Genomic DNA, 25,755 nt, shown 5'->3' on the forward strand with positions numbered 1-25,755 from the left:
CCTAGTCCATGACGAGTGCCTTGTCTTCCGTAAAGCATTCGACATAGATTCGCAGTGCCGCCTAATGAGCTAAATAAGACCGTGTGGACTAACAGGCTAGCTTTGTGATTGGACTGAAGAGTCAAGCACACAGAACACGTCACGTCGTTCTCAAAGGAAACAAATCTTCAGAATGAAAGTAACTTCGGACGGCCGCAATGAATTGTTATCGGACCATTACTTTTCACAGTATATAAAAATGACCAAGTGAGCGACCTCTGGAGTTCCACTAGGCTTTTCCTCTGTAATAAACAGAGAAGTCGCAACGCAGGAAAATTTTAACAAAATGCAGGATGACGTGCGGCGGATCGACTCTTGGTATACCGATTGGCAGTTCAAGTTCAACATAGATAAATATAAGATATTGCCTATATGTGGACATAAAGATACTTTACACGACAGCAGAACAACTTGCTCAGTCCAGTGCCTTGTCCTAGAAGTCTTCCATGAACAAATTATCTACCAGAGGGAAGAGGGGGCTTCCCATAGCTACTCTATCAATCTGCTCGTAAAATTCACCATTAAACTGAAAGTAATATAACAAAATCACATGTTCAAATAAGGCCGTGATGTTCTTACCAAAACGTTGGCTGACACGAGATTAAGAGCGCTTTAAAGCTACATTGGTATAGAATGATACCACGTCAAAACTAACGAGCACATCCGTACTATTTAGCCCGACATTGCTGAGTCTCTGAAGAAAATCCACAGAATTACGAATGTGGTGACTACATTGCTTACAATGGTTTATCATTTCCAGGCCATGCCTGTGCGCTGGTGAGGTGGCCATTGTTTCCACCACTGCAAGTATCTGGCGCAAAGTTTGCTCCAGCCGCCGGTCACTGTGGCCGAGCGGTCTAGGTGCTACAGTCCGGAACCACGCTGCTGCCACGGTCGCAGGTTCGAATCCTTCCTCTGGCATGGATGTGTGTGATGTCCTTAGGTTAGTTAGGTTTAAGTAGTTTTGAGTCTAGGGGACTGATGACCTCAGATGTTAAGTCCCATAGTGCTCAGAGCCATTTCAACCATTTTTCTTCAGCCTGGCGGCGACGGGTCCGGCTTTTTCTAGTCGTCCTAACTCAGTTTTGACCGGATCCTACATGGCTGGCTTAAACGCTTGTAGCTTAACATGGTGATCAGTATTCTGCAGCGCCCATTGCAAAGACACTTGTAAAAGTCCTCCGCAAGCAGCACCTCACAAAAGCTGTACTATTCGGAGCAGCAAATGGCTAATGAAAATGCCTACACTTTCCTCCCGATTCTGATTAGATGGAATGCGTAAAGGTCAAATAATTTCGGAAAGCATTTTGGACGTTCGCAAATTAGAGGGGTAGGCCGCCAGCTCTCGTGTCAAGTAAAGTCGAGTGCCCTCTGGGGCAGGATGGCGTTCTCGTATTGTACTTCATAAGTCGCGAGGAGGTGAGCCCATCAATCCAGTTCTTTCTTGCAGTACAGAAAATTGAAACAATCCGAATGTGTGTTCCCTTGAGCGAATTTCATTTCGACTTCAGCCACTCTGGCTTTTCTAGACGAGTGTTGCACTTTAGCAATCGTGCAGATGCTCCATAGAGAGAGACAAAAAAATTTTGATTTGGAGCTCAGTAGCTAGCTGGTCGGCAGTGATTAACTGAATGAAGTGGACTTGGCAATTTTTTCACTGAAGCAATGAATGTCGATTGTTTCCGTACAAATTTGAGTGTATTGTTTTCTTTATTTATTTATTTACAACATGTTCCATTACAATACCTGTAATACTGCATGTCCACTGTTCAGCCAGAACATTATGACCACCGACCTACTATCGATATGAACCCGACCAGGCGATGGCAGCGTCACCTGGCGACGAACGACTGCTAGTCAGAAATGTGAACGGTGCATGTAGTATCAGTGAGCATATTGTCCATGTGTAGAATGAGGAAGGTGCGCGATCTTTCTTAGTTTGACCGATGGCAGATTGTGATGGCCCGGAGGCTCGGCACGAGCATTTCGAAAACTGCACGACCTGTCGGGTGTTCGAGGAGTGCTGTGGTGAGTGTGTTAAAGATGTGGCGAAGCCAAGGTGAAACCACGTACAGACGTCGTGAGGTTGGGCGGCAACTCCTCATTACAGACGTCGGACGTCGAACGCTCGGCAGAATGCTAGAACAGGACAGGCGGCGCCTTGTGGCGGAACTAACATCAGACTTTAATGCTAGGCAAAGTACAAGCGTGTCTGGACACATAGTGAACCAAACACTCCTAACGATGGTCCTCTGCAGCTGACAAACCATGCATGTCCCAATATTAACAGAACAGTGTGAAGAGTCCCGATACCTTCTACATCATGCCGATTGAATGGCGAGAATCCGTCGTTTTCCAGGGGGACAGCTCCTTGACACCTGTATTACAGGACGGAGACAAGCTGGCAGCGGCTCCATTATGTTCTGAGGAACATTGACGTGGGAATCTATGGGTCGCGCGAAGCTAGTGTAAAACACCATGACGGCCAAGGAGTATCTTACACTGGCTGCAGACCACGTACATCCCTTCTTGACAATCATGTTTCCGGAAGGCAGAGTCGCAAGGCTAGGGGTGTGACGGAGTGGTTCGAGGAACACAGTGGCGCGTTCCACTTTATGTGGTGGACCCCCAACTCACCAGATCTGAACCCTATCACACACACATCTGGGATGTGATTGAACGTGGCGTCAGAACTCACCCCCCCCCCCCCCCCCGGAATTTACGGGGATTAAGTAACTTGTGTGTGCAGGTCTGGTGGCAACTCTCTCCAGCGATCTACCAAGGTCCCACTGCTTCCATGCCACGACGCGTCGCCAGTGTTATCCATGCCGAAGCTGGACATCCGGCTATTAGGTAGGTGGTCATAATGTTCTGGCTGATCACTGTGTGTGTGTGTGTGTGTGTGTGTGTGTGTGTGTGTGTGTGTGTGTTCAAATGGCTTTAAGCCAGGGGTCTCCAAACTTTTTAGTCCGCGGGCCACATTGACTCCTCCACGAAGTCATAAGGGCCAAGATCTACGTAGTGGGATTAAAGGACCCTAGCACTCAATGATTACCGTAAGGGTAAGGCTAAAGGAAAGATGAAATGGCAAAAATCTAAGGTTGTGGGAATAGCTAGCACTGAAACGGACTACGATATTTATTTAATTACATAATTTTGATTGGTGGACGTACCTGACCGAAATTCTGGCGTATTTTATTCTGGCGAATTTCACCGACAAAAAATTATGTCACTGTACATTCTTCACGAAAGCGTCTGCAAAGTTAACGAAGTCTCAAAATCATTGTTAGCAACACTATTACTGCAAGACGTAACAGAGGTAGGGTATGTCAACGCATTGTTATTTCAAGCGGCGCAACAACAAATTTAGTTATGAGTCTTGCAGCGAGTAGCAAAGCCAGGGCATATATTTGATAGTTCTTTTGCGTAAGTGTGTCCATGTAGCAATTCTCTCATGGGTTTTTAAGTGTTTTATGCGAGAAGACGAGGTGTGGGACAATTCAAAGTTTGAATTCGAAGAGACAAGGAAACTCTGAAAATCGAAATACGTATAGCACGACTCTTCACTTTTTTCACCGTATGTTAATACATGCCAAACATTCAGTCAGCAAACTGAGATTCCGTTTCCTGAAACTTTCGCAACTGAAGCTTTAGGAGCTTTAAAAATTAATTTTGAATCACGTTTTTCAGATATCGATGCAAATTCAAACGATATCAAGGTATTTCAAAATCCCTTTGACGTCGTTATAGAAGCGTTACCCGCAGAACTTCAGTTTCAAATTATTGATTTGCAACGTAGCGACTTTTTTAAAGAAAAACATTCAAAGTCAACATTACTGGAATTTTATGTCTTCCATCCACACAGTTTCCAAATTTACATAAATTTGCCCGTGGCTTTTTTTTTTCGCTTTTGGCGCTACTTATTTGTGTGAAAAAACTTTCTCCAATATGAAACGCGCTAAAAGTATTTACTGACAAAAATTCAAGTAATGAGCATTTGAAGTCGCTGATGATTATCTATACCAGTAAACTTGATCCACAACTGGAGGTAATTATGAAAGGAAAGTTACAGCTACATAAAAGTCACTGATTATCACTTAGATGTTAAATTTTTTACGTGAATACTCTATCACTGTGAGTTTGCAAGATACAAATTAATTACAGTTATTTGTATACATCAGTTACAACTAAAATATCCAAAATCATTATGTACACCAGGTATTGTATTTTCTTTAAATTGTCTTTAAATGAAAATATTTTATACGATTTACTTGCTATGTGTATATTACAACGTAATCAAAAGAAAGTGAAACATTGCTTAAGAAGCATCTTCCATAATGATTCATTACTAAGGCTAGTCACCAAAGTACCGTCCATTTGAAAGACTTGCATCAGACACGTGAGCATATACTAGTCGCGATAGGCCTCGAAACTCAATTTTTGGCAGTATAAGTACCACCTCAAATATTTGGCGGGCCGGATACCGGGGATGTCCAGCCAGGTAACGCGGGCCGGTTTCGGCCCGCGGGCCGTACTTTGGAGACCCTTGCTCTAAGCACTGTGGAACTTAACATCTGAGGTCATCAGTCCCCTAAACTTAGAAATACTTAAACCTAACTAACCTAAGGACATCACACACATCCGTGCCTGAGGCAGGATTCGAACCTGCGACCGTAGCAGGCACGCGGTTCCAGACGGATGCGCCTAGAACCGCTGTGCCACAAAGGCCAGCTATATGTGTGTGGAGTCGAGTGGAGTGGAATCTTTGTCTTGTATGATGACGAAGAGAGAAGGGAGAAGGTGAGACCCGCTGCAGGCATATAGCCTACACCTGGTTAATAGCACCATGGGGGCCACCAAGCCCCACATTCCCATCCGACAGACGGATCATCACCAAGTGTCACATGCCCTTACTTCAGGAGACGCTGTGGAGAGGTTTGGTATTCAAACCAGGACATTGGCACAAAGTCTGGCGATCAGGAACTTTACACCACCAACTCTTCTCCCCTTTCCGACCAAATATTGGCACTGATGTTTTTTCCGTCATCAGAATTCGAACCGGCTTACCCCGTGGACGAGCGCCACCGCACAAGCGTGCGTTAGCGACTTCGCACACGAGAGCGGCTTGTATTGCTTTTGTACTTTATTTCTCTGTTGTCTTTAAACTGTACTGTATTCCTGATTGTTGCTCTAGAATACTGGCGGAAATCGGGGCAGAATATTCAACTGTTAGCGGTGAACACACTCCAGTCCAGCGGTCGGTTCTTGCTTTCTTCCTGGGAACAGTTACATTCCTATAGGGCATTTACTTATTGACTCTGCAAGGAGTGAGAAGTTTTCTCCCTGTATTACGGATGAAAGCAAGGCTGGCTACGCTTATTCTGACTGGTTTTACATGTGTAACATGGTAGAGAATCAATCCGCGTCTGCCAATAAACCATTGCGATTAAATCTATGGAGCTACCCGTCGCGTAGTTTGTCTTGCACGGCGCACACTGCACAAAGTGTGTGGCCACTGAGAGTGGCCGAGACTGGGATTTCGCGCGACGTCACAGAAGCTGCGACACGACGGACGAGGATAGAAGGAGCGTTCAGATATAATGATCTGACTATCTGTGCATACTGTGTACACGATGTGTAGAGACACTGGTGGGAAAAAAATCGCAACACCAAGGAGGAGTTGTGTGACGTAACAAAACTTGGTAAGGGTGGCCGGCCGGTGTGGCCGTGCGGTTCTAGGCACTTCAGTCTGGAACCGGGTGACCGCTACGGTCGCAGGTTCGAATCCTGCCTCGGGTTATGGATGTGTGTGATGTTAGGTTTAAGTAGTTCTAAGTTCTAGGGGACTGATGACCACAGATGTTAAGTCCCATAGTGCTCAGAGCCATTTGAACCATTTGGTAAGGGTGTTTCTACACCTGAAAGCGGATGTCTATTCAAATTTCGTGCCAGTCACATAAAAGCACCGATGGCAGCAGCACTATGAGAATGCAAACCAGGTTTTCTTCAAACACACGCTTCAATGCTCCTTAGCGATTGGACGTGGTGAGTTAATGTTAATCAAGAATGCCCTTAAAGCGACATAGACGCCATTATGAATACCTCGGTAAGTTTCACGGAGTTCGTGTAGTAGGGTTACACTTTGCGTATGTTTGCTGGTTTTTTAAAATTATGTTATTGCGGTCTTAATTGGATTTTTATCTTGTTGATTTGTTAAAATGTCTTGTTTGGAGACCTTCAGCCGTAAAAGAGTTGCATTCGGTAAATGTCCGGCTATGTGCCACTTTGGTTATAAAGGTTATTAAATTACAATAAATGACAATTAGAAAGAAAAACTGACCTCGACCTTTAGCCCTTTCCACAACCCTATTACCTGTTCTGCCCAGCGGGTTTAGTGGGCGTATAACCAACCCGTCAATCTGACATCACAGTTCAAACAACTGACACTCCAAGTTTGAAACCCAAGAGAGAGATTTGCCTTAACTTTAAAACTGTATAGCTCACTGGTGCAACATATATAACAATCAAACACTCACCACTGCCGAGCTCCTGTGACATTACAGTTGTGCTATGAGTCCACCTACCCTTTAGTTTAAAACTTGTGCAGGTCACATGTTTAAATTGTGACCCTAAGTTTGGAGCTGGCTTGTCCTGTGTTTAAATTGACACAAAATTCAATAACCAACTAAGTTCAAAATGGTGGGAAGCCTCCTGGTTGTCAGAACTAAACCTCTTATACCAGTTTTAAAATCTTATGGTTGTCAAACGCTTGTCACACTATTGTGTAGTGGGATAGGAATGGGAGAGGTACTTACTTGCATCTTTATTTAAACTCCGCAATCCCACTGCCACTCCGTACCATGTCAGAGGCTGGGTTGTGGGCGGTGGACTGTGCCAACTCCTTTTGCTGCCGTAGCCTGCAACAGGCTGCACTGCTTTGCACATGCCAGACTTGTCTACCGAGGCCAGCTACCCGCGGCCAACTCAGTGCCAAAATAGCCCAAGACCCCCACTGACACCACATCATCAGTTAGGAATTTGGGCAGCTGTTTTTCAGCCATTGAACACTACAGGTAGAAATATACATGACAATATATTCTTCCACTTAGCCCAATTTTAAAGCAACTGCAGATTGCTGCTCACCCTGCCTGCTCAATCATTTATGTGCATAGAAAACAATACCAGTCCTATCACATTTCCCTTGGGCACTCCTGATGATACCCTTGTCTCTGAAGAACACTCACTATTGTTGTGAACACACTGGGTTCTATTACTTAAGAACTCTTCGAGCCACTCACATATCTGAGAACCTATTCCATATACTTGTACCTTCTGTCCCTGTGACAACAATGCTGAATTCTATCGAAGGCCAATCAGAAGTCAAGGAATACGGTATCAACACAGACAGGTGTATCCTCTGCTATCCAGAGTAATGAACAAACAGAGCTAGTTTCTTAAACACTAAGAAAAACATGCTGTTTGCTAGGAACTCTTCAATACATCATGAATCTAGCATGATATTCTGTATTTTGCTCATGTGCTGACATCGTGGAGAACTGTATCAAACACTGACTCGTTGGAGGCCTACCGGGTCTGACCGAGCTGACTTTCACACTATCATTCTCTATGGAATGCCTGTTGATAGTCTATACTCCCCATCCCCCTACAGAAAGCCCATAACACCCAAGCATAAGACGCATTCAAAAAATTCACAGTCAAGTAGTATTAATGACATAGGCCTTTAGTTGCAAATACCTACCAGGGTAGCCGAGAGCGCTAATGCGCTACTTCCTGGACTTTGGTAGCCGCGCTGGCCCTGGATCGAATCTTCCCAGCAGATTAATGATGAGGGCCTGTATGCTGGCCAGCCTGGATGTGGTTTTTAGGTGGTTTTCCACATTCCACTAGGTGAATGCCAGACTGGTCTGCACGTTGAGTTACACGACTCACGAACATTTGAATATGTTTGCCCAATTTCATGGCTTACACTAGACGCAGACAGCTGGGGTACACTACTTATGTGCTGGGGGGGGGGGGGGGGGGGGGTGGCGACAGATAGGGCATTCAACCACCCTCTGCAACTAACACTGCCAAATCCGTAGTAACAAGGTCAAAAGCCAACCCCACATTGAAGCAGGACAATGACCCAAAGAAAGAAAGAAAGTCCTTTAGTTGCAAATATCAGCTTAATGACAGTTCATGAAAATTGAGAATGACTGTTTAACGTTACGTGGACCTCCCTTTTTGCACACAATTCAGGGCCAAGTCTTGTTACATGGATTGAACAAGCCTTTCTATGAATACTTATTGAATTCGTAGTTTTTAATAATATTGTATCATAATCTATTTAGATTTCAGCGTAGCATTGTATTTTCAGGTGACCCCTGCATGAATTACAATGAATGACTCAATCATCAAATGTTTGTAATGGATTTATAATTCGTTTTTTATGAATACCAGCATAATTCCTTCGACAAGATCACTATCAAGAGTTGTTTATCTCATGCAAACACCACAGCTATCAGCGATACTTGATGCAGAAAGACAAAGTCATGTTTCATGCAGGCTATAAGGGTTTATGGAGATGTCTCTCGTAGGGTATAGTCACTTGGTAGCAGCTAACCACAGTCATGTACTAATGTTGTAGACATGAGAGTGCTTGTCATATGTAGCGATATACCTCTTTAGTTGCATGTATGAGTGTGATGACATTTCGTGAAAATGAGAATAGCAGTTCAACAATGTTGTGGAAAGCAAAGTTGCTACTCATCATGTAGCGGACATGCTGAGTCATGGAAAGGCACAATGAAAGGACTGTCATAAAGATAGCTTTCAGCCAGTAAGTCCTTCGTCAAAATTAGATGACAAACACACACATACACCCTCAAGGAAATGCAACTCACACACACATGACTCCAGTCTCAGGCAACTGAGGCCACACTATGATCAGCAGCACCAGTACATGATGGGAGTGGCAACTGGGTGGGGGTAAGGAGGAGCCTGGAGGGGGGGGGGGCGGGAAGGGGGAGATATAGTAGGGTGGTGGTGGTGGACAGCGACATGCTGTTGGCGAACATGTAGGAATGAACTGAAAGAGGGTAGGGCAACTATATGCAGTTGGGAGGTTATATGGAGGGCAGTGGAGAGTTGGGGATGGGGGGAGGGTTTTTGGAAAAAAAGTAAAAAGACTGAGTGCAATGGAGAAATGAGGGCTGTGTAGTGCTGGAATGGGAACATATAAGGTACTGGATGGGAGTGGGCAATGACTAAAGAAAGTTGAGGCCAGGAGGGCTACGGCAATGCACAGCAAGCTTCCACAAGTGCAATTCAGAAAAGCTGGTGTTTGTGGGAAGGATCCATGTGGAACAGGCTGTGAAGCAGTCATTGAAATGAAGGGAGCATGCTCAGCAACAGGATGGTCCATTTGTTTATTGGCCACAGTTTCAAGTGGTCTATCATGCAGATAGACATCTTGTTGGTTGTCACACCCACACAGAATGCACCACGGTGCTAGTTTAACAGTAAAATTGATGAACTAATAGCATACATCAGTAAAACACATAAAAATATGAAATTCACAGTTGAATATGAAACAAATTAAAGCATAAATTTTCTTGATCTAAAATTTGTAACAGTGACCATAAACATCAATTAAGTATTGACAGAAAACCTACATCCACATACGTCACCTCTGACAGCTAATCATGTCACCATAGCCAACACAAAATGGCACTTTTCGGAGCCATGCTACACTGTATGCAAAACGTTACTCTTAGTTCCACAGTTCAACAAAATTAATTCAGTATATAGTTAGCAATAACGGTTATGACCCTGTGATAATGATCTCCACAACAAAATAAAACCACATGTACACAGAACAGTGATTCACACAACATTCACTCCAAAACAAATCCGCATCCCACAAAAAGCAAAACTAAATATACTGTTACCCCATACATGTCTGCAATAATACCAAATAGCTGCTTTATTTACAAAGAAGGATATTGAAAGCTTTTCCATCAGCAGTAAATTACAACAGAAAGCATCCTTCCTATGCCCTCTACAGTAAATCGGACATAATCAAGTTCAAATGTGATTCATTCCCAAAATTATACATTGGTCAGACAGGCAGAAAGTCTGAGATTAGACACAAAGAACACCTTGATGCTTTATGATGTGATAACTTAAATCCATATTTGCAGCCCACAATGCTGAGGAAAGCCATTCAATGAAAAACATTGTGAACAACATGAAAATATTACACTTAGTAGAAATAAGCGTCAGTATGAATCTTTTAGAGGAAACAGAAACACTCAAAACACATAAAACTCCCTTGACTATTTCCTTTTGAGTTAGCTAAAACTTTTTTCTAGAAAAACGTCGAGAATGTACTTCCCACACTCCAATATAAATAAATCTTATCCAGCTATCTACTGATGAAATCTTATAATCTATAGTCAGTAGTTTCATGGCCTTAAATATTAACAAATTGTAATGTGCTGGCAGATGTAGCTTCACCTAGCATCTGATCCATACCTATTTTCTACCAGTTTGTAAGATAAATTTTAATGGTATATTTCACACCAATAATGTGACTAATCCCATTTATTCTCTCTATTTAATATCCGAAATTTAATGCAAAATACATTTTCAATTGAATGAACACTAATACAAGATTCCTTTCCCCAAAAAACCATATCTTGTAATCTATCATTGTACTGCACTCTCACTGACACTCATGTACTTGCTAACCACTATGTATTTGTTTTGATATGTTGTCAGTGAGTCAAAACACACTGTGCGGATTGCAAATTTGTTTTGAGAAACAATGATATGAATATGTTTTGTCGGAATAAAACTATGAAAAGAAATCTTCCAGCCAGACATTTCATGTAAGTTGTTTTCCAACCACAAGTCTGTAGTGCTGTCCTTTTTATGGCACGTCTGTAACTGTGAGTTATTGTTTATCTTAGGGCAGCTCACCAGATAACCAAAAAATGCTTTGACAAAGGCATTAAACCTGTCTGATGATAAACTGTAACAGTTCTAAACCAGTAATGGTACTTTTTGAATAACATAACCTAAAACTAATTTGTGGCTGGTTGCTGCTATACATCATCAAAGATCTCAAAAATCTCGTATCCTATGTTACAAATATGATCTTGGTAAAGATTGTATTTCCCTTTTCATAAGAATTTGAGATTGTAACAGTCATCTTTTATTTATTGTTTGTCATAATCTAGAGAGCAGGATGTATAATGTGAACAAATGTTTGTTAACACCTGCTATGACAGAGCTACATGTAGGAAACTTCTAGATTACTCCTGCAATAAAAACTTCATTTCACACTGTTACTTGCACATGAATATTTATTGTTCTCTCATTGCTGTTACTTATTGAGGTAAAATACAAACCTAAAACATTACATTATGGAAAAAGTAAAAAAAGAACTCCATTACAAACTTAGAAACTTACTAAATATAATGTTACATGGTTTATGAAGCTATTTCCAAAGTAAGGTAAAATACCATCTTACACTGAGAGCACCCCTCATTTGTCACGCTTGAACATTGAAGTGGTTTGCAACTTTATATTTGTTGCAGTTCCCCTTTCTGGCAGAGCATTTATGCATTTTCATTGGTCAGAATAGTGTTTGAACTAAATTCGCTTCCTTTGTTCCAGTGAAGTCTAGTTATCATGACCTAATATGCTACAGCACACTGTAAATACTGCACCTAAATTATCCCACTTTACTTTGAATGCAAGCCAGAAATCACACAAAAATACGCCATTTATTTTCAAAATGAGGTCTGTAAATCACATTAAACTTACACTATTTCTCTTCAAATGTGTACTGGTATGCAAATAAAATGGAGGAAAACATGTTTTGTAGCGCTTTCTCCACAATAACTAAAAAGCACTATTGAGTGCTGAGATGATGGTCAGCCACACTATAATCAACTGAGTAGCAACGCAGTTGTCTGTTTTCTACTGTGCATGCTCCGTTGGGATGTCATCCCCTCCAGCACTATGAGTGCTACTTGTTCACAGGAACAGGTCAATATTTCTGTTTGAAACTGGATAAAGCGTATTGTGCAAGTGTAGAGTATGAAGAACTTTTGAAGAAACATTGTTGTGACAGCACGGCTTGTGAGTGATGTAAAATACAGATCGGTAATTTGTGACCCAGACTCAGTTCCCGCTGATACCAACATTTTATTTTATTTTATTACTTGCAATGTTAAACTATTAATTACAATATATTAAAAAAACAGTTTAATTTATATACATAAAATTAACACATTCAATTTAGTTATCATTACTACCCTTGAAAGTGAAAAGACTACAGGCTAGATGGTCATAAAACAAGCAAGTATATGAGGAAATTTAGTACGAAAGTGTTTTCTGTAGATTATCTGTACTTTGTAATGGACTTTTCGAGGAGAAAGTGAGATTTAAAGAATTAAGTTTATGTGCTTCAAATGTAAACCTAAAAACTACTTGCAAAATATTTTGATCAGCATCTTCACTGTCCAGAACCAATCCTTAAGCTTGAATACTCAGACACTCATGAAAATTTTGAAGAAGAGTAATCCCCAACTATGAAAGGATTACAGCAGAACTTTTGAAATGGTCTCTACCAAAACTAAAAAATAAGCTAAAATTAATCTCTGAGAAAACTTGGAGAACACAAAAATTCCCCACGAGAGGTGAAAGTGGCTGTGATAGTCCACTAGATAAGAAATGAAATAAACTAGATGTTATAAACAACAGAAGAATTGCTTTGCAACTGGTTGCATACAACATGTTTCCAAGGTTATCCTAAACAGAGTAAAAACAACAGTGGAGAGTAATTCAGTTGAATATCAAGGTGGTTTTAGGGATCATGGTCTGAACAAATATTCAATCTGAAGTCCATGATTTGCCAGAGATTACGGAAATCAAAAGCTCTGTCTTTTCTTTGGTTGGTTTGTGGGATTGAAGGAACCAGACTACAAGGGCTATCGGTCCCTGTATTTTTCTTTGAGACTGCCTGTAGCATATTGTCCAAGCATACAGGGTGGGGGCTTTTTATATAACGAGTGTCATAATTGCATTGTGGGCAATGGGCCTGAAGCATTGACTGATAATTTGCCAACACATGTTCAATTCCTGCAGATACCAATGCTTTTTCTTTTCATTTTATTTTATTCCTCACACGAGACTAGGAACTTGGATGTAAAATTAAAAATAAAGTCATGTAACCTTGAAGTAAACGCTGTATTTTAGTCAATCTACAAATTGGATCAGAGTAGTTAATGGGTTAATATATTCAATTTAGCTATAACTACTAATATTGTAAGTCAAAAAGCTATAGGACACCACATTGTAGTACACTGGCACACTGGCATAATTTTTCACGAGTTGTCCCTGCTTTGTTTCTCTCTTCTTTTCCATTACAATCCTTTAGCTGACTTTCTGAATGTTATATGATTACATTACTCCTGTCAGAACAAAGTAAAATGGTTTTGGAACAACAAATGAACAGAGTAAAATGGTATCGACTGTCAGTTGCCCAGTGTGTCAAATATGATATGTCTATGGAAACACCATTCTGAGGAATTAAAAGCGAATTTCTTTAGTAGAAATGCAATCTGGGAACTCTTAACTACTGTTTCGTAATGCAATAAATGTAAAGCAACAACACTAATCCATCTACGCTTCTCAAAAACTGACTGTGAATGACAAGTATCTGAGGTCATTGTTGTCCAGAGAGTACCAAGTAAAACGCAATTGCCCTTTATAAGAAATGTAGTGCTTTTTGTGAATGAACATAGTTTGAACACAGGTTATCAGATTTGAGACCAGGAGTTGCTAGAGCTTATGTGCCCCAGATACACAGGGTGAAGCCACAGCAACCTGTTTTAGGCAGTTAATTAGTTAGTTAGTTAATTAATTAGTTAGTTAGTTGTGTACTTCTAGATCAAACTCATGGTAAACATAACATATTGAACATACAAATGAAACACACACACACACACACAAAAGACTAAAAAGTTTATATAGTGCTTTCTGTAAACATTAAAAATCATTTATGCTCAAGAACTACTCTGTGGTATAGAACGAGTGGTTAAGGAGATACATCTTTAATCTATTTTTGAAAACACTTTCTATCAGTCAGACATGTTATTTCCATGGACATATCATCAACGAGTTTTATAGCTGCCTATTTCAGCCATTTATGTGCCAAAGTTAAGTTCATTAAAGGGTGATGGCACATTTTTCCTTCTATTGTTGTACTTGTGAATGTTCCTGTAATTGCTGAAGACAACTTTGATATGTGAATAAAGGTACTGTGCAGCTGCAGCTAATATTCCCAGATGCTCAAAGAGATGCATGCTAGGTATATGATATGAATCCATCACACTATTCTAATTACTTCCTTCTGTGTAATGAATAGTTCTTGCCTTAGTGAGTTGTTATCCTTAGGTGTTATTCCATAAGGAATCAGTTAATGAAAATATGGAAAAATACATTGAATTACCGTCTTTGATATTCCCCAAGTTAGTAATTATTCTTCTTGCAAAATTAGCCAAACATAAATGCTTTAGCTGATCCACTATATGTTTCTTATATTGTTTCTATCAATACGCACGCTTAAAAACTTAGAATTATCTATCCTCCATATTATTCTTAGTTGGTATAGTAGGTTAATACGAGTTGAAATATGCTAATGGTACTGAACTGGATGAGGTGCGTTCTTTCAGTTGCCCATACACTGTGCCATCAAGTATAACTTGAAGCAAACAATTCTGATCAGAAAAAGAGCTCATCCTCCAGAAGTGAGAGTATGCCACACCATGCTACCCACCTGTGGCAGAGGTTTGGGCTCTGCAACATGCAGACCAGCAACTTCTATGAGAGCAGGCACCCTGGGGATGACTTGGTCGATGCTCCAGTGGGTGTTGAGCAGCACGAGGCTGGCATTGCGCACAATCTGGTGCGTGGGCGGCACTCCTGGACCGAAGACGTCACGCACCAAGGCGTCCACCTGCCTGTCCGACAACCAGCGGTAGCCCAGACGTGTGTAAACATAAGCCAGCGAGTGCTTCAGACGCTGCCAGAATGTGAACGGTGCAATGGCGTCTGAATTGAACAACTCTGTGTACGCTGGGTGGTCTGGGTTCCCCACCTGTTCTGGCAGAAAAACATTTCTCACAATAGTTCATATCACAGTTTCCATATTTCACAAACAAAATACACTCAGGAGCAACTGAATTATAGGCACTTTCTTGTATCGCAGCGTGATGGTAACTGAGACTTCAGTATTCAGACTGCACAGCTGTTGACATAAAGTGGGACTAACGCTAAAAGCCTCTTGCAGCATGATGAGTGGTGCCCTAAACTACAGTTTATGTCTACTGTATAGGGACTAGAGATCAGAAATGGGTTCGTTAAATTTTCTTTTTACTCTCCAGTGGACTCTACGGCATCATCTTCAAAGTCATCATCTTCATACGATCGACACTCAACAATATCCACCACTACCCATTCAACTAAATACTTATCACTAGAGTCTATTGACAGGTACAAATGGACTATAACAACTCCTGTGTGTGAGTAAAAAAATTTTCAAAGAGTGCTGTAAATTTATTAAACAAGAATACAACCTTATTGTTTGCACTGGACAACACCCAAAGAGCCAACATGTTTCCATGTATCATCAGTCGAATCCAGACGGTCCTGTGCCCACTGCAACCATTACTGACAACGTCGTTGGACCAGCATGTGAACACATAGGGTGGTCAGCTGTGAAGCTCCATATCCAACTACGTACGATGAATGGTGTGCTCTGAAACATTTGTGCATGCACCAGCATTGTGCTCTTTCAGCAGAGATGCCACAGATCACCATCTACCCCTACTTTACAGAGCAGACAAGCCTGTGAACACCGTGTGTTGTGAAGATGGTGGTGGTGGTTAGTGTTTAACATCCCGTCGACAACGAAGTCATTAGAGACAGAGTGCAAGCTCGGGTTAGGGAAGGATTGGGAAGGAAATCGGCCGCGCCCTTTCAAAGGAACCATCCCGGCATTCGCCTGAAACGATTTAGGGAAATCACGGAAAACCTAAATCAGGATGGCTGGAGACGGGATTGAACCGTCGTCCTCCCGAATGCGAGTCCAGTGTGCTAACCACTGCGCCACCTCGCTCGGTGTGTGTTGTGAAGAGTCATTGACGTCCAACCATTTAGCACCTAGTGGTAGTTTTAATGTCCTTCTACCTCTTTCTGTAGATGCTCACAACAGTAGCATGTGATCATTCAACCAGATTCGCCGTTCTCAAGGTACTCCTTCACAGGCTCTGCATAATAATAATCTGATCTTCATGAAAGTCATTTATCTCTATAGACTTCCCCGTTTGCGGCCCATATCTTCGCTAGGGTGACCTCCCATGCGTGACTGCTCTGCTTACGTTCTTTTGTAACTGCGTCATATGCCCGCGTCCCCACAGGGTGGCATCCAACATCGCGGATGGATGTGGTCATAATGTTTTGGCTGATCAACGTATGTTACCTTGTACAATCTTCATACCCCAGTGAAATACTGTAAACTTGTATTAACCCTTTGAGTCTCAAAAATATTATAAGACAAAGTTTTAAATTTTTTCACAAAAGTAACCTTTTTATAATAGTAAGAAATGAATGAAATAAGAAATTGCCAAAAAGTAAACTACCAATTGTTTTAAGGTGGTGGTTTCATTTTGGAACCACTAGGACATATAGTTTTCAGTCAATCACAATTTCATGTGATATATTTTAAAGCAAATTCGCATTTCTACTAAAGAAAATCCCACATCTCGAATCTTACGTTAATTCAAAATGCTTGAAACAAATTTTAGTTGTAAATAACAAACAAACATTGTCATAAAATTGTATTAAAACTACATACTACTCCAGTGATTTCATTTGAAGGCACTCCAAGCAGTACTACCAACATAAATTACATCATAATAGCTCAAGATATACTTTTGTATTGTGTATGGTGTATTGAACCAGGCAGCTAGAAACGACAGAGAGGCTGTGCCCTGTCGCAGCCCTCAGTGGTTCACAAACCCATAACAGGCCACAGCAGTCCACCTGCCCCACCACCACTGCACAGCGGACCCAGGGTGATTGCGCAGTTCGGTCCCCAGTGGACCGCTTCCCCCCCCCCCCCCCCCCCGCCCTCCCCCCTCCCCCTGAATGTGTCATACCAGACGAATGTAATCCCAAATATTTGTGTGGGATTGTAATTATAGTGTACGCGTGACAATGCTTGTGCAGCAAACGCTGACATAGTGTAACTGAGGTGGACTAAGGGGAACCAGCCCGCATTCGTCGAGGCAGATGGAACACCGCCTTGAAAACCATCCCCAGGCTGGCCGGCACACCAGACCTCGACACTAACCCACCAGTCGAATTTGTGCCGGGGACTGGCACGCCTTCCCGCTCGGGAAGCAGCGCGTTAGACCGCGCGGCTAGCCGGGCGGACAAGATATACTTGCTTTTACTGTCAATGATCTCCTCAATATTGTCATTACAAAAAGACCCGCACGTCACAGTCTCCTAAATCACCTAGCAAGGTCTCCGGAGCGACTGTTGCTTTGAACGCCATAAATGGCTGCCATAATGCACTACATTCGTACAAGTACCTCAGTGTACTACTAGATGTCTCTTTGTCTTTCAACACTATCGATGGCACTAGTACTTTAATAATAATAAAGTGTTGGGTTCAGACAGAAACTGAAAGGGTTAATAACTCAACGTAAATTGTTGCTAAACTGTGTCGTCACGTATTTTGCCCTTAACTGTTGCTTTACACTGTTTCACCATGCGTCGAATTTGTATAGTTGCCATTTGCAAGGAAACTACCATATTATAACAGGGCGTTCTCTTGCTGCCACATATATGTATTTGTGACCAAGTGTATTGGATGAGCAAGATGAAGAACTGTACATTTGGTTCCTTTACATAATCCAATTTTTCATTCATTTGGGCTACTTTTAGGCTGTGCTATAATTCTATACAAACTTTAGCGTAGATGGGTGTTCAAATTTGATATATTGAGCATTTGCAATGTGACTGTCTCAGACGAAACTCTGAAACGTTAAAAAACACTAGAATTTTTTCCTAAGGCACACGTATTTTACTCACCATGACAGCCAGAAAACTGAGGGTAAATACACTGACGAGCCAAAACATTGTGACCGCTGCCCACCGCAGGGCTGAATGCCTCAGGTGGTGTTGCGGACACGTGACACAGTAAGGAGAGAATGTATGCGGAAGACAGACGGATAGGCAGTCATCATAGCGAAAATACGGGACGAAAATGTGGAAATCCACAGACGCAAGCGGTTTTAACAAAGGGTACATTGTTGCGGTTCTGCGCCTGGTAGGAAAATATCTGAAACGGCTGTTTGCGTACTGCTGTTGTGAGCACGTACGGAAAGTAGTTGAAGGAGGGTGAAATAACGCGTAGACTGTATGCTACTGGAGGTCCACATCTCGTCACAAAACGCAGAGGTCGGAGGAGCCCACATTGTGTAACGCAGTGTAGGCAGGAATCTGAGGCACATCTGGCGACAGAACACAGTGCTGGCACAGACACAAGTGTTTCGGGGCACACTGTTCTGATGCCATTGTTGAACACGGAGGTCCACATCTCACAACCCCTGTGTGTCCCTGTATTGATCCCATAACATCGTCAGTTACGATTCAAGTGGGCACAGCATCACTCGGTCTTCACTGTGGAACAATAGCAACGTGTCACCGGTCGAATGAATCGCATTTCTTGTTACAACAGGATGATGGTTCGGTATTTAAACGCCATCATCCAGGCGAGTGACTGCACGAAACATCCACCGCTCCACAGATACAGGCCGGTGAGGGTAGAATTATGCTATGGGATACACTGAGTTGGGCTTTCGTGGGATCTGTGGTGGTAATCGAAGGCATCACGACAGCAGTGAACTGCATGAACATCATTACGGACGACGTGCATCGCTTCATGCTTGAAGTCCTCCATACAATGGTGTATCTTCCTGTAGGATAACAGCACGTGTTGCAAGATCAGAATCGTGCTACAGTGGTTTGAGGAACATTATACTGAACTCACACTGATATCTTCCGCAGTACACGTGTCTGGTCTGTACCCATTAGAACACATATCGGGAGCCAACTGAGTGTAGACAAATTCACCATCCCGTAATTTACGGGATCTGCTTGACTTGTGCGTAGACATTTGGTGCCACATACTTCTGGACTCCTGTCAAGGACTTGCAGAGTCTATACTAAGCAGAATCGCTGCTGTATTGTGTTTGCATACTGGAGCAACATTATTAAACAGGTGGTCCTAATGCTTTGGCTCATCGGTGTAAATCTGAAATGACGCACCCTGTCGTGTGTCCAGGAGAAGGGGAAGCTGGTGGCGACGTTGATTAGCGGCGCGGCCAGGTGGTGAGCGAAGGCAGCCGTGCAGTCTGTGAAGTGGATGTCGGTGATGACCAGGTCGTAGCGGTCGCCAGAACGCACCAGCTGCCGCGTCTGGGGCTGCGACAGCGCCTCCCTGCAGCCTTCCACGTTGCCCATCCAGCTGGAGGCGTAGCCCCGCACGATTGACCGCAGCGCAGGGATCATGTCCGGTGATTCCTGGGCGAGAAAATGAGGTTTTGTTAGTGGCAGGGGCTGAATAAACGCTCAACAGACCAGAGTCTGCCCCTGACGATGAGGTCAGCACTCTGTTGTGTTGGGCATCAGGTGAAAACTGGATAGCAGGGTCAAGAGCACAAGTGAACCGTGACACAGGAGGTGGATTCTTCCCATCTTTGATGTTTCTCTTCCTCAAAATTATTATTTTTTCCGCACATTTTGTGATATATTCGATATTATACACTGATAAATCAAAATATTAAGGCGACTGCCCACCGCGACGTTTGATATCGCTTGGTGGTGTTCCGGGCACGTGACTCGGTAACAAAGGTATGTAAGCGGAGCAGACACGGATGGGGGATAACCCTAGCTGATATGGGCTGCAGATGGGGAAATCCGTTGAGATAAGCGACTTTCACAAAGGACAGTTTATTTTTACGCAGAGCCTGTGAACGAGTATCTTGAAAATGGCTAAGGTGATCAAATGATCACGTGCTACTGTCGTGAGCATCTACGCAGAGAGAAGGACGGTGAAACTACCACTAGGCGCTAAATAGTTGAACGTCCATTACTCTTCACAGAACGTGGCGTTCAAATGCTTGTCTACTCTGTGAAGTAGGACAGGCAGTGATCTGTGGCATCTCTGCCGAAAGAGCACAGTGCCACTGCTGGCACAAATGTTTCGGATCACATCGCTCATTGTGCATTGTTGAACATATCGCTCCGCAACAGACCACCCCCAGGTCTTCACATGTTGACCCAACGACATCATATTTCAAAAGATTAATTGGTCTCTGTATATGTAATTATTATCATGGGCGGTGTTACACTTCAAAAATGGTTATCAGGAATGGAGGTAGGTCATGAACGAGATTGTTTTGAAAACCGATACTTACTGTGCATATTTTACTCATTCTGATATGATTGTCTGCTTGTGAGGACAGTGTAGTAAGCGACTTGCACAGTGAGTGTGTTAATGATTTACTCGCCTCATGTGAACAATTCTGATTGATTAAGGTATGATTAGGTTACAGTATTCTAACATTATTATGGGTCATTAACTGAGTTTATTATGTGGTTAGTCCTTTATCTGTAGCGTAATTAAAGGACATGAGAATCGAATTGGCTGTAAACAGGGGTTTATACAGCATCCAAGTGCAGTTAAAGTGTGTGAAACGCAACTATGGTGTGGACTACTTTTTCAGAAAATTTCGACGGAGGCGCAGCTATCCAGGTTAACCAGACAGAGAGGATGATTAAGCTACAAACCAAGTCAGTTTTTTACTTTACAATTTATTGTAAAAAAGACGATTGTTTCAGTGTAGTGTCTAATAAAGTGAATAGTTTAATTAACTCATTAAACCTATTTGCTTCAGAAAGAGCTGCCTTGAACCAATTCCACAATAACCTTGTTTCATAATATTGACGGTTTCATGGCGTATCTTCTTAGTTCAATAGTTTTTATAAAAACGGGAAAACTGGTATCTGAGTTTCAGTAGTTTGATCAAGTGGAACAAGTTTAAGAAAATGTCAACGGAGTGTTTTATCAGCAAGTATTTAAGAGGGAACGCGCGAAACTTTATGCATGTAGTCATGTTTTCAGATGTGGGCTCTGGACAAAGCCAAAGTTAGTGCTAACTCTTTTAAAACTACCTCAAGCTTCTGGCCTAAAAATAGGAAACATGAATTTAAAGTTTTCGTTCATTCTTACCTGGCAATGCTGATGTCCACTTAGAACTTGTGCAAAATAACTTGGCCCATGTGCAGAGACGCATTGTCGTTACCAGCACTGGACGGCTGCACACCTTTTGTTAGAGCAGGCGCGGCTCTCACCCGCTGAGCTGCGCAAGTCCCCCGAAACGATCAAACTTGTTTGTAAAATTCGCTATTACCTAGCCTCGGATTGTCAAACAATCCTGTACACGTACCAACAAAGTTTGTCAATTTAACCTGACTTTTGATCAGATTCTGTTCGTGTATGCTGCTCTTCTGGCACTGGAGGGAATAGCTAACAATCCCAGGTAGAACATTCGTAGCATTGACTCTGGCATTGCGTTTAAAGAAAAATAAAAAGAAGAAGAACGCTGGTCCAGGAGTGGTTTGAGATTAGAGAGAAGTATACGCATGAAAACCTGTTAAAGGAAGTCTTACACTTGGAACATGATGATTACATCAACTTTCTAAGAGTACACAGTAAAACTTTTAAAAACTTGTTTAGAGTGGCTTCGTTCTCGCGTTGAAAAAGAAGACAAAAATTTGAGAAAATTTATTCTCTTCTTCTTGGTCCTTTAATGGCACTTCATTAAGGTACATCATATGGGAACATATACCCTAGACCGCGCGCTGAGGAACCGGAGAGCTTAGATTTTTTTTCAAAAAATTTAATTGACCTCCCAGTTGTATGTAGTGCATAGAAGATCGATTTTCTTCTTAACCTCCTCCTGTGTAATATATGGCTGAGAACGACGTAAAACCTCTCCCATTTTGTTAATTACCAGGGCTGTTTTGTTTTTATCGTTGATTACAGTTTCCATAGTTATGGAAACTCGTGATACATTGAGATAAATTGTAATAAAACTGTTTTTAAATAAACTTATGACCCGAAACATTAACACAAACAACGTCTGCACCTTGTCAAATTTTCTGTCAGTCAAAATTCATCTGTACGTCAAACAGCAATGTTCACGCTCTAATACTTGGCAAACATAGCAAAGTTGTACAAACTGTCTGATCGTTTACTAGGGCCTTTAGAAATGGCCGGCTCAGTTGTGTGTGTGGTGCCTTGTTTTTCCGGTGCTCTGTTTAGAACCTACGGACTTGTCGATTTACTGATCACGGGTAAACACCCGACTCTTCAAAGAAACGAACGCTCACGTCTAAAACAGCTTCCAAGTTATGATTACAACTACGGTCGCAGGTTCGAATCCTGCCGTCGGCATGGATGTGTGTGATGTCCTTAGGTTAGTTAGGTTTAAGTAGTTCTAAGTTCTAGGTGACTGATGACCTCAGAAGTTAAGTCCCATAGTGCTCAGAGCCATCTGAACCATTTCTGATAACAAATGAGTTAGCCTGTTAAATAAATATTTGACGTCAAGCACGTAAGCGAGAAAAGTTTTGAAAAGGTTTCAAATTATGTTTCAGGATTGTCTGCAGCCGCTAAGTGCTCTCATTACCAAACACTGGATGACTACATTCAGGACAATTTGAGGTCCTTTTCAAACAAAAGTTAGTTTTTCAAGTGTCTCAATGTTTGTGATGTCTTATCTCCTGAATCTTTGTCGTGCAATGACGTAATTTTATAGGTATACTCAGTGTTATATTTGAGTACTGTATGCAAAAAGTATACTGAACAGAGTTCGTTGTAAAAAAGAAACAAATTAAAACGTCACGCCCGATGCGGCAGTTTCACTGCACGAAAAGCGGAAAATGTAGCAAACGATAAACTTATCCTTTCTCAGTTTTGTGGGTGGTGTCAGAGAGAAAATGTTCCGTAAAAGTTTGAAATTATGCGTATCGTTCGTCGAAAGTCAGTAGGTGCTCTCATTTTTAAATAAGGGATGAATGAAGTCCAGACATAATACTCTAATACTCGCCGTAATACTCTAATACTCGCACATGATTGCTATGTTGATCCATTCACATAAGATTATACCCCATAATGACTCATTTATATTTTTAAATTCGATCACTACATACACGAAATATTGAAAATCAGACTTTTTTGCCCCTGTAAGCCGTTAAATGGGCCGCCTGCAGCTGTATTCGAGTTCCGTGCCCCGGGGTACTTGCTTAGTGATACCAGGACGTCCCGGGAGGAATGTTCAGAGTTGAGGGACGTGAAAAGAGCGCGCATTTGAAGCAAAAACTTCATATGGACATTTATGTCCTATTCCAAATAGATACATCTACGTCTACATGGACACTCTACAAATCACATTTAAGTGCCTGGCAGAGGGTTCATCGAACCACAATTTTCTATTATTCCAAACTCGTATAGGGCGCGGAAAGAATGAACACCTATACCTTTCCCTTATTTTATCATGATGATCGTTTATCCCTATGTAGGTCGGTGTCAGCAAAATAATTTCGCATTCCGAGGAGAAAGTTGGTGATTGGAATTTCGTGAGAAGTTTCCGTCGCAACGAAAAACGCCTTTCTTTTAATGATTTCCAGCCCAAATCTTGTATCACTTCTGTGACACTCTCTCCCATATTTCGCGATAATACAAAGCGTGCTGCCCTTCTTTGAACATTTTTGATATACTCCGTCAGCCCTATCCGGTAAGGATCCCACACCGCGCAGCAGTATTCTAAAGGAGGGCGCACAAGACAAGTGTAGGCAGTCTCCTTAGTAGATCTGTTACATTTTCTAAGTGTCTTGCCAATAAAACGTAGTCTTTGGTTAGCCTTCCTCACAGCGTTTTCTATATGTTCCTTCCAATTTAAGTTGTTCGTAATAGCTAGATATTTAGTTGAATTTACGGCTTTTAGATTAGACTGATTTATTGTGTAACCGAAGTTACACACTTAATGCACATTTGCCTTTTTTATGGTGGCGCACTTACCCTAATAACTGGACTGGTCAAAGTAGTGCAGTTAAATGGCCACCAAGATCGACAGACTTTGAACCATTAAATTTTTGTTTATGGGGTTGGACGAAATCTGAGGTACAGACACCTACCTGGCTGAAAATTACTTACAAGTTCGTGGCGCCCTCCATCGGTAATGCTGGAAATCAGTATGGTGTTTGTCCACCCTTAGCGTTGATGACAGCTTCCACACTCGCAGACATACGTTCAATCAGGTGCTGAAAGGATTCTTGGAGAATGACAGCCTATTCTTCCGGGAGTGCTGCTCTGAGGAGAGGTATCGATGTCAATCACTGAGGCCTGGCACGAAGACGGCGTTCCAATACATCCCAAAGGTGTTCTATAGGATTCAGGTCAGGATTCTGTGCAGGCAAGTCCATTACAGGGATGTTATTGTCATGTAACTACTCTACCACAGGCCGTGCATTATGAACAGGTGCTCCATCGTGTTTAAAGATGCAATCTCCATCCCCAAATTGCTCTTCAACAGTGGGAAACAAGAAGGTGCTTAAAACATCAGTGTAGGCCTGTGCTGTGATAGTGCAACGAAAAACAAGGGGTGCACGTCCCTTCCATGACAAACACGACCACACCATAATACCACCGCCTCCGAATTTTACTGTTGGCAGATGACGTTCAGTGGGCATTCACCACACCCATAGTCTGTGATCGGATCACCACATTGTTTACAATGATTCGTCACTCCACACAACCGTTCAATCGTCCAACGTTTAGCTCCTTGCTCCAAGGGAGGCGTCATTTGGCACTTACCGGCGTGATGTAAGGGTTATGAGCAGCCGCTCGACCATTAAAATCAAAAAGTTTTTTCACCTCCCGCCTAACTGGAATAGTAGTTGCAGTGGATACTGATGCAGTTTACAATTCCCATGTGATGGTCTACATAGATGTCTGGCTACTACGCATTACGACCCACATCCTTCCCTCTTCCCTATTTCCTTTCCTATCCGTTATTGAAGCTGCCAATTGCTCAAAGACGAGTACATTATTCAGCAACAAAAATCGTTGACATTTGCCCAACAACATAAAAGTGTCTGGCAGGTAGCAGATCAAGTTTTAAATCTAGCTTAAAATCATTTCTTTTCAACTCCTTCTATTCCATCGACGAGACTCTGTTTCAGAACTGGTAAAAAAAAAGTACCTCTAAATGTAGTTGCATGTGTAGAACTAGAAATTTCAGTCAGTAATACTGATATTATCACTATATATATATATATATATATATATATATATATATATATATATATATATATATATATATATATATATGGCTGAAAGCAAGGGGAAACTACAGCCGTAATTTTTCCCGAGGACATGCAGCTTTACTGTATGATTAAATGATGATGGCATCCTCTTGGGTAAAATATTCCGGAGGTCAAATAGTCCCCCATTCGGATCTCCGGGCGGGGACTACTCAGGAGGATGTCGTTATCAGGAGGAAG

General features: G+C 42.0%; 1 protein-coding gene across 1 annotated transcript in view; it reads right to left on the reverse strand.

The window, feature by feature from the left end:
• LOC126272921 (UDP-glycosyltransferase UGT5-like) overlaps window positions 1-25,755 on the reverse strand; it is a 136,592-nt gene that overhangs the window by 60,962 nt on the left and 49,875 nt on the right. Inside the window, exons 3-4 of the mRNA XM_049976209.1 lie at window positions 19,453-19,707; window positions 14,891-15,211 (exon numbers count right to left, since the gene is read on the reverse strand). Coding sequence (XP_049832166.1) covers window positions 14,891-15,211; window positions 19,453-19,707 — 576 coding nt within the window. The remainder of the gene's footprint in view (window positions 1-14,890; window positions 15,212-19,452; window positions 19,708-25,755) is intronic.

Source organism: Schistocerca gregaria, chromosome 5, assembly GCF_023897955.1.
Source record: "Schistocerca gregaria isolate iqSchGreg1 chromosome 5, iqSchGreg1.2, whole genome shotgun sequence".
NCBI classification, from domain to species: Eukaryota; Metazoa; Arthropoda; class Insecta; order Orthoptera; family Acrididae; genus Schistocerca; species Schistocerca gregaria.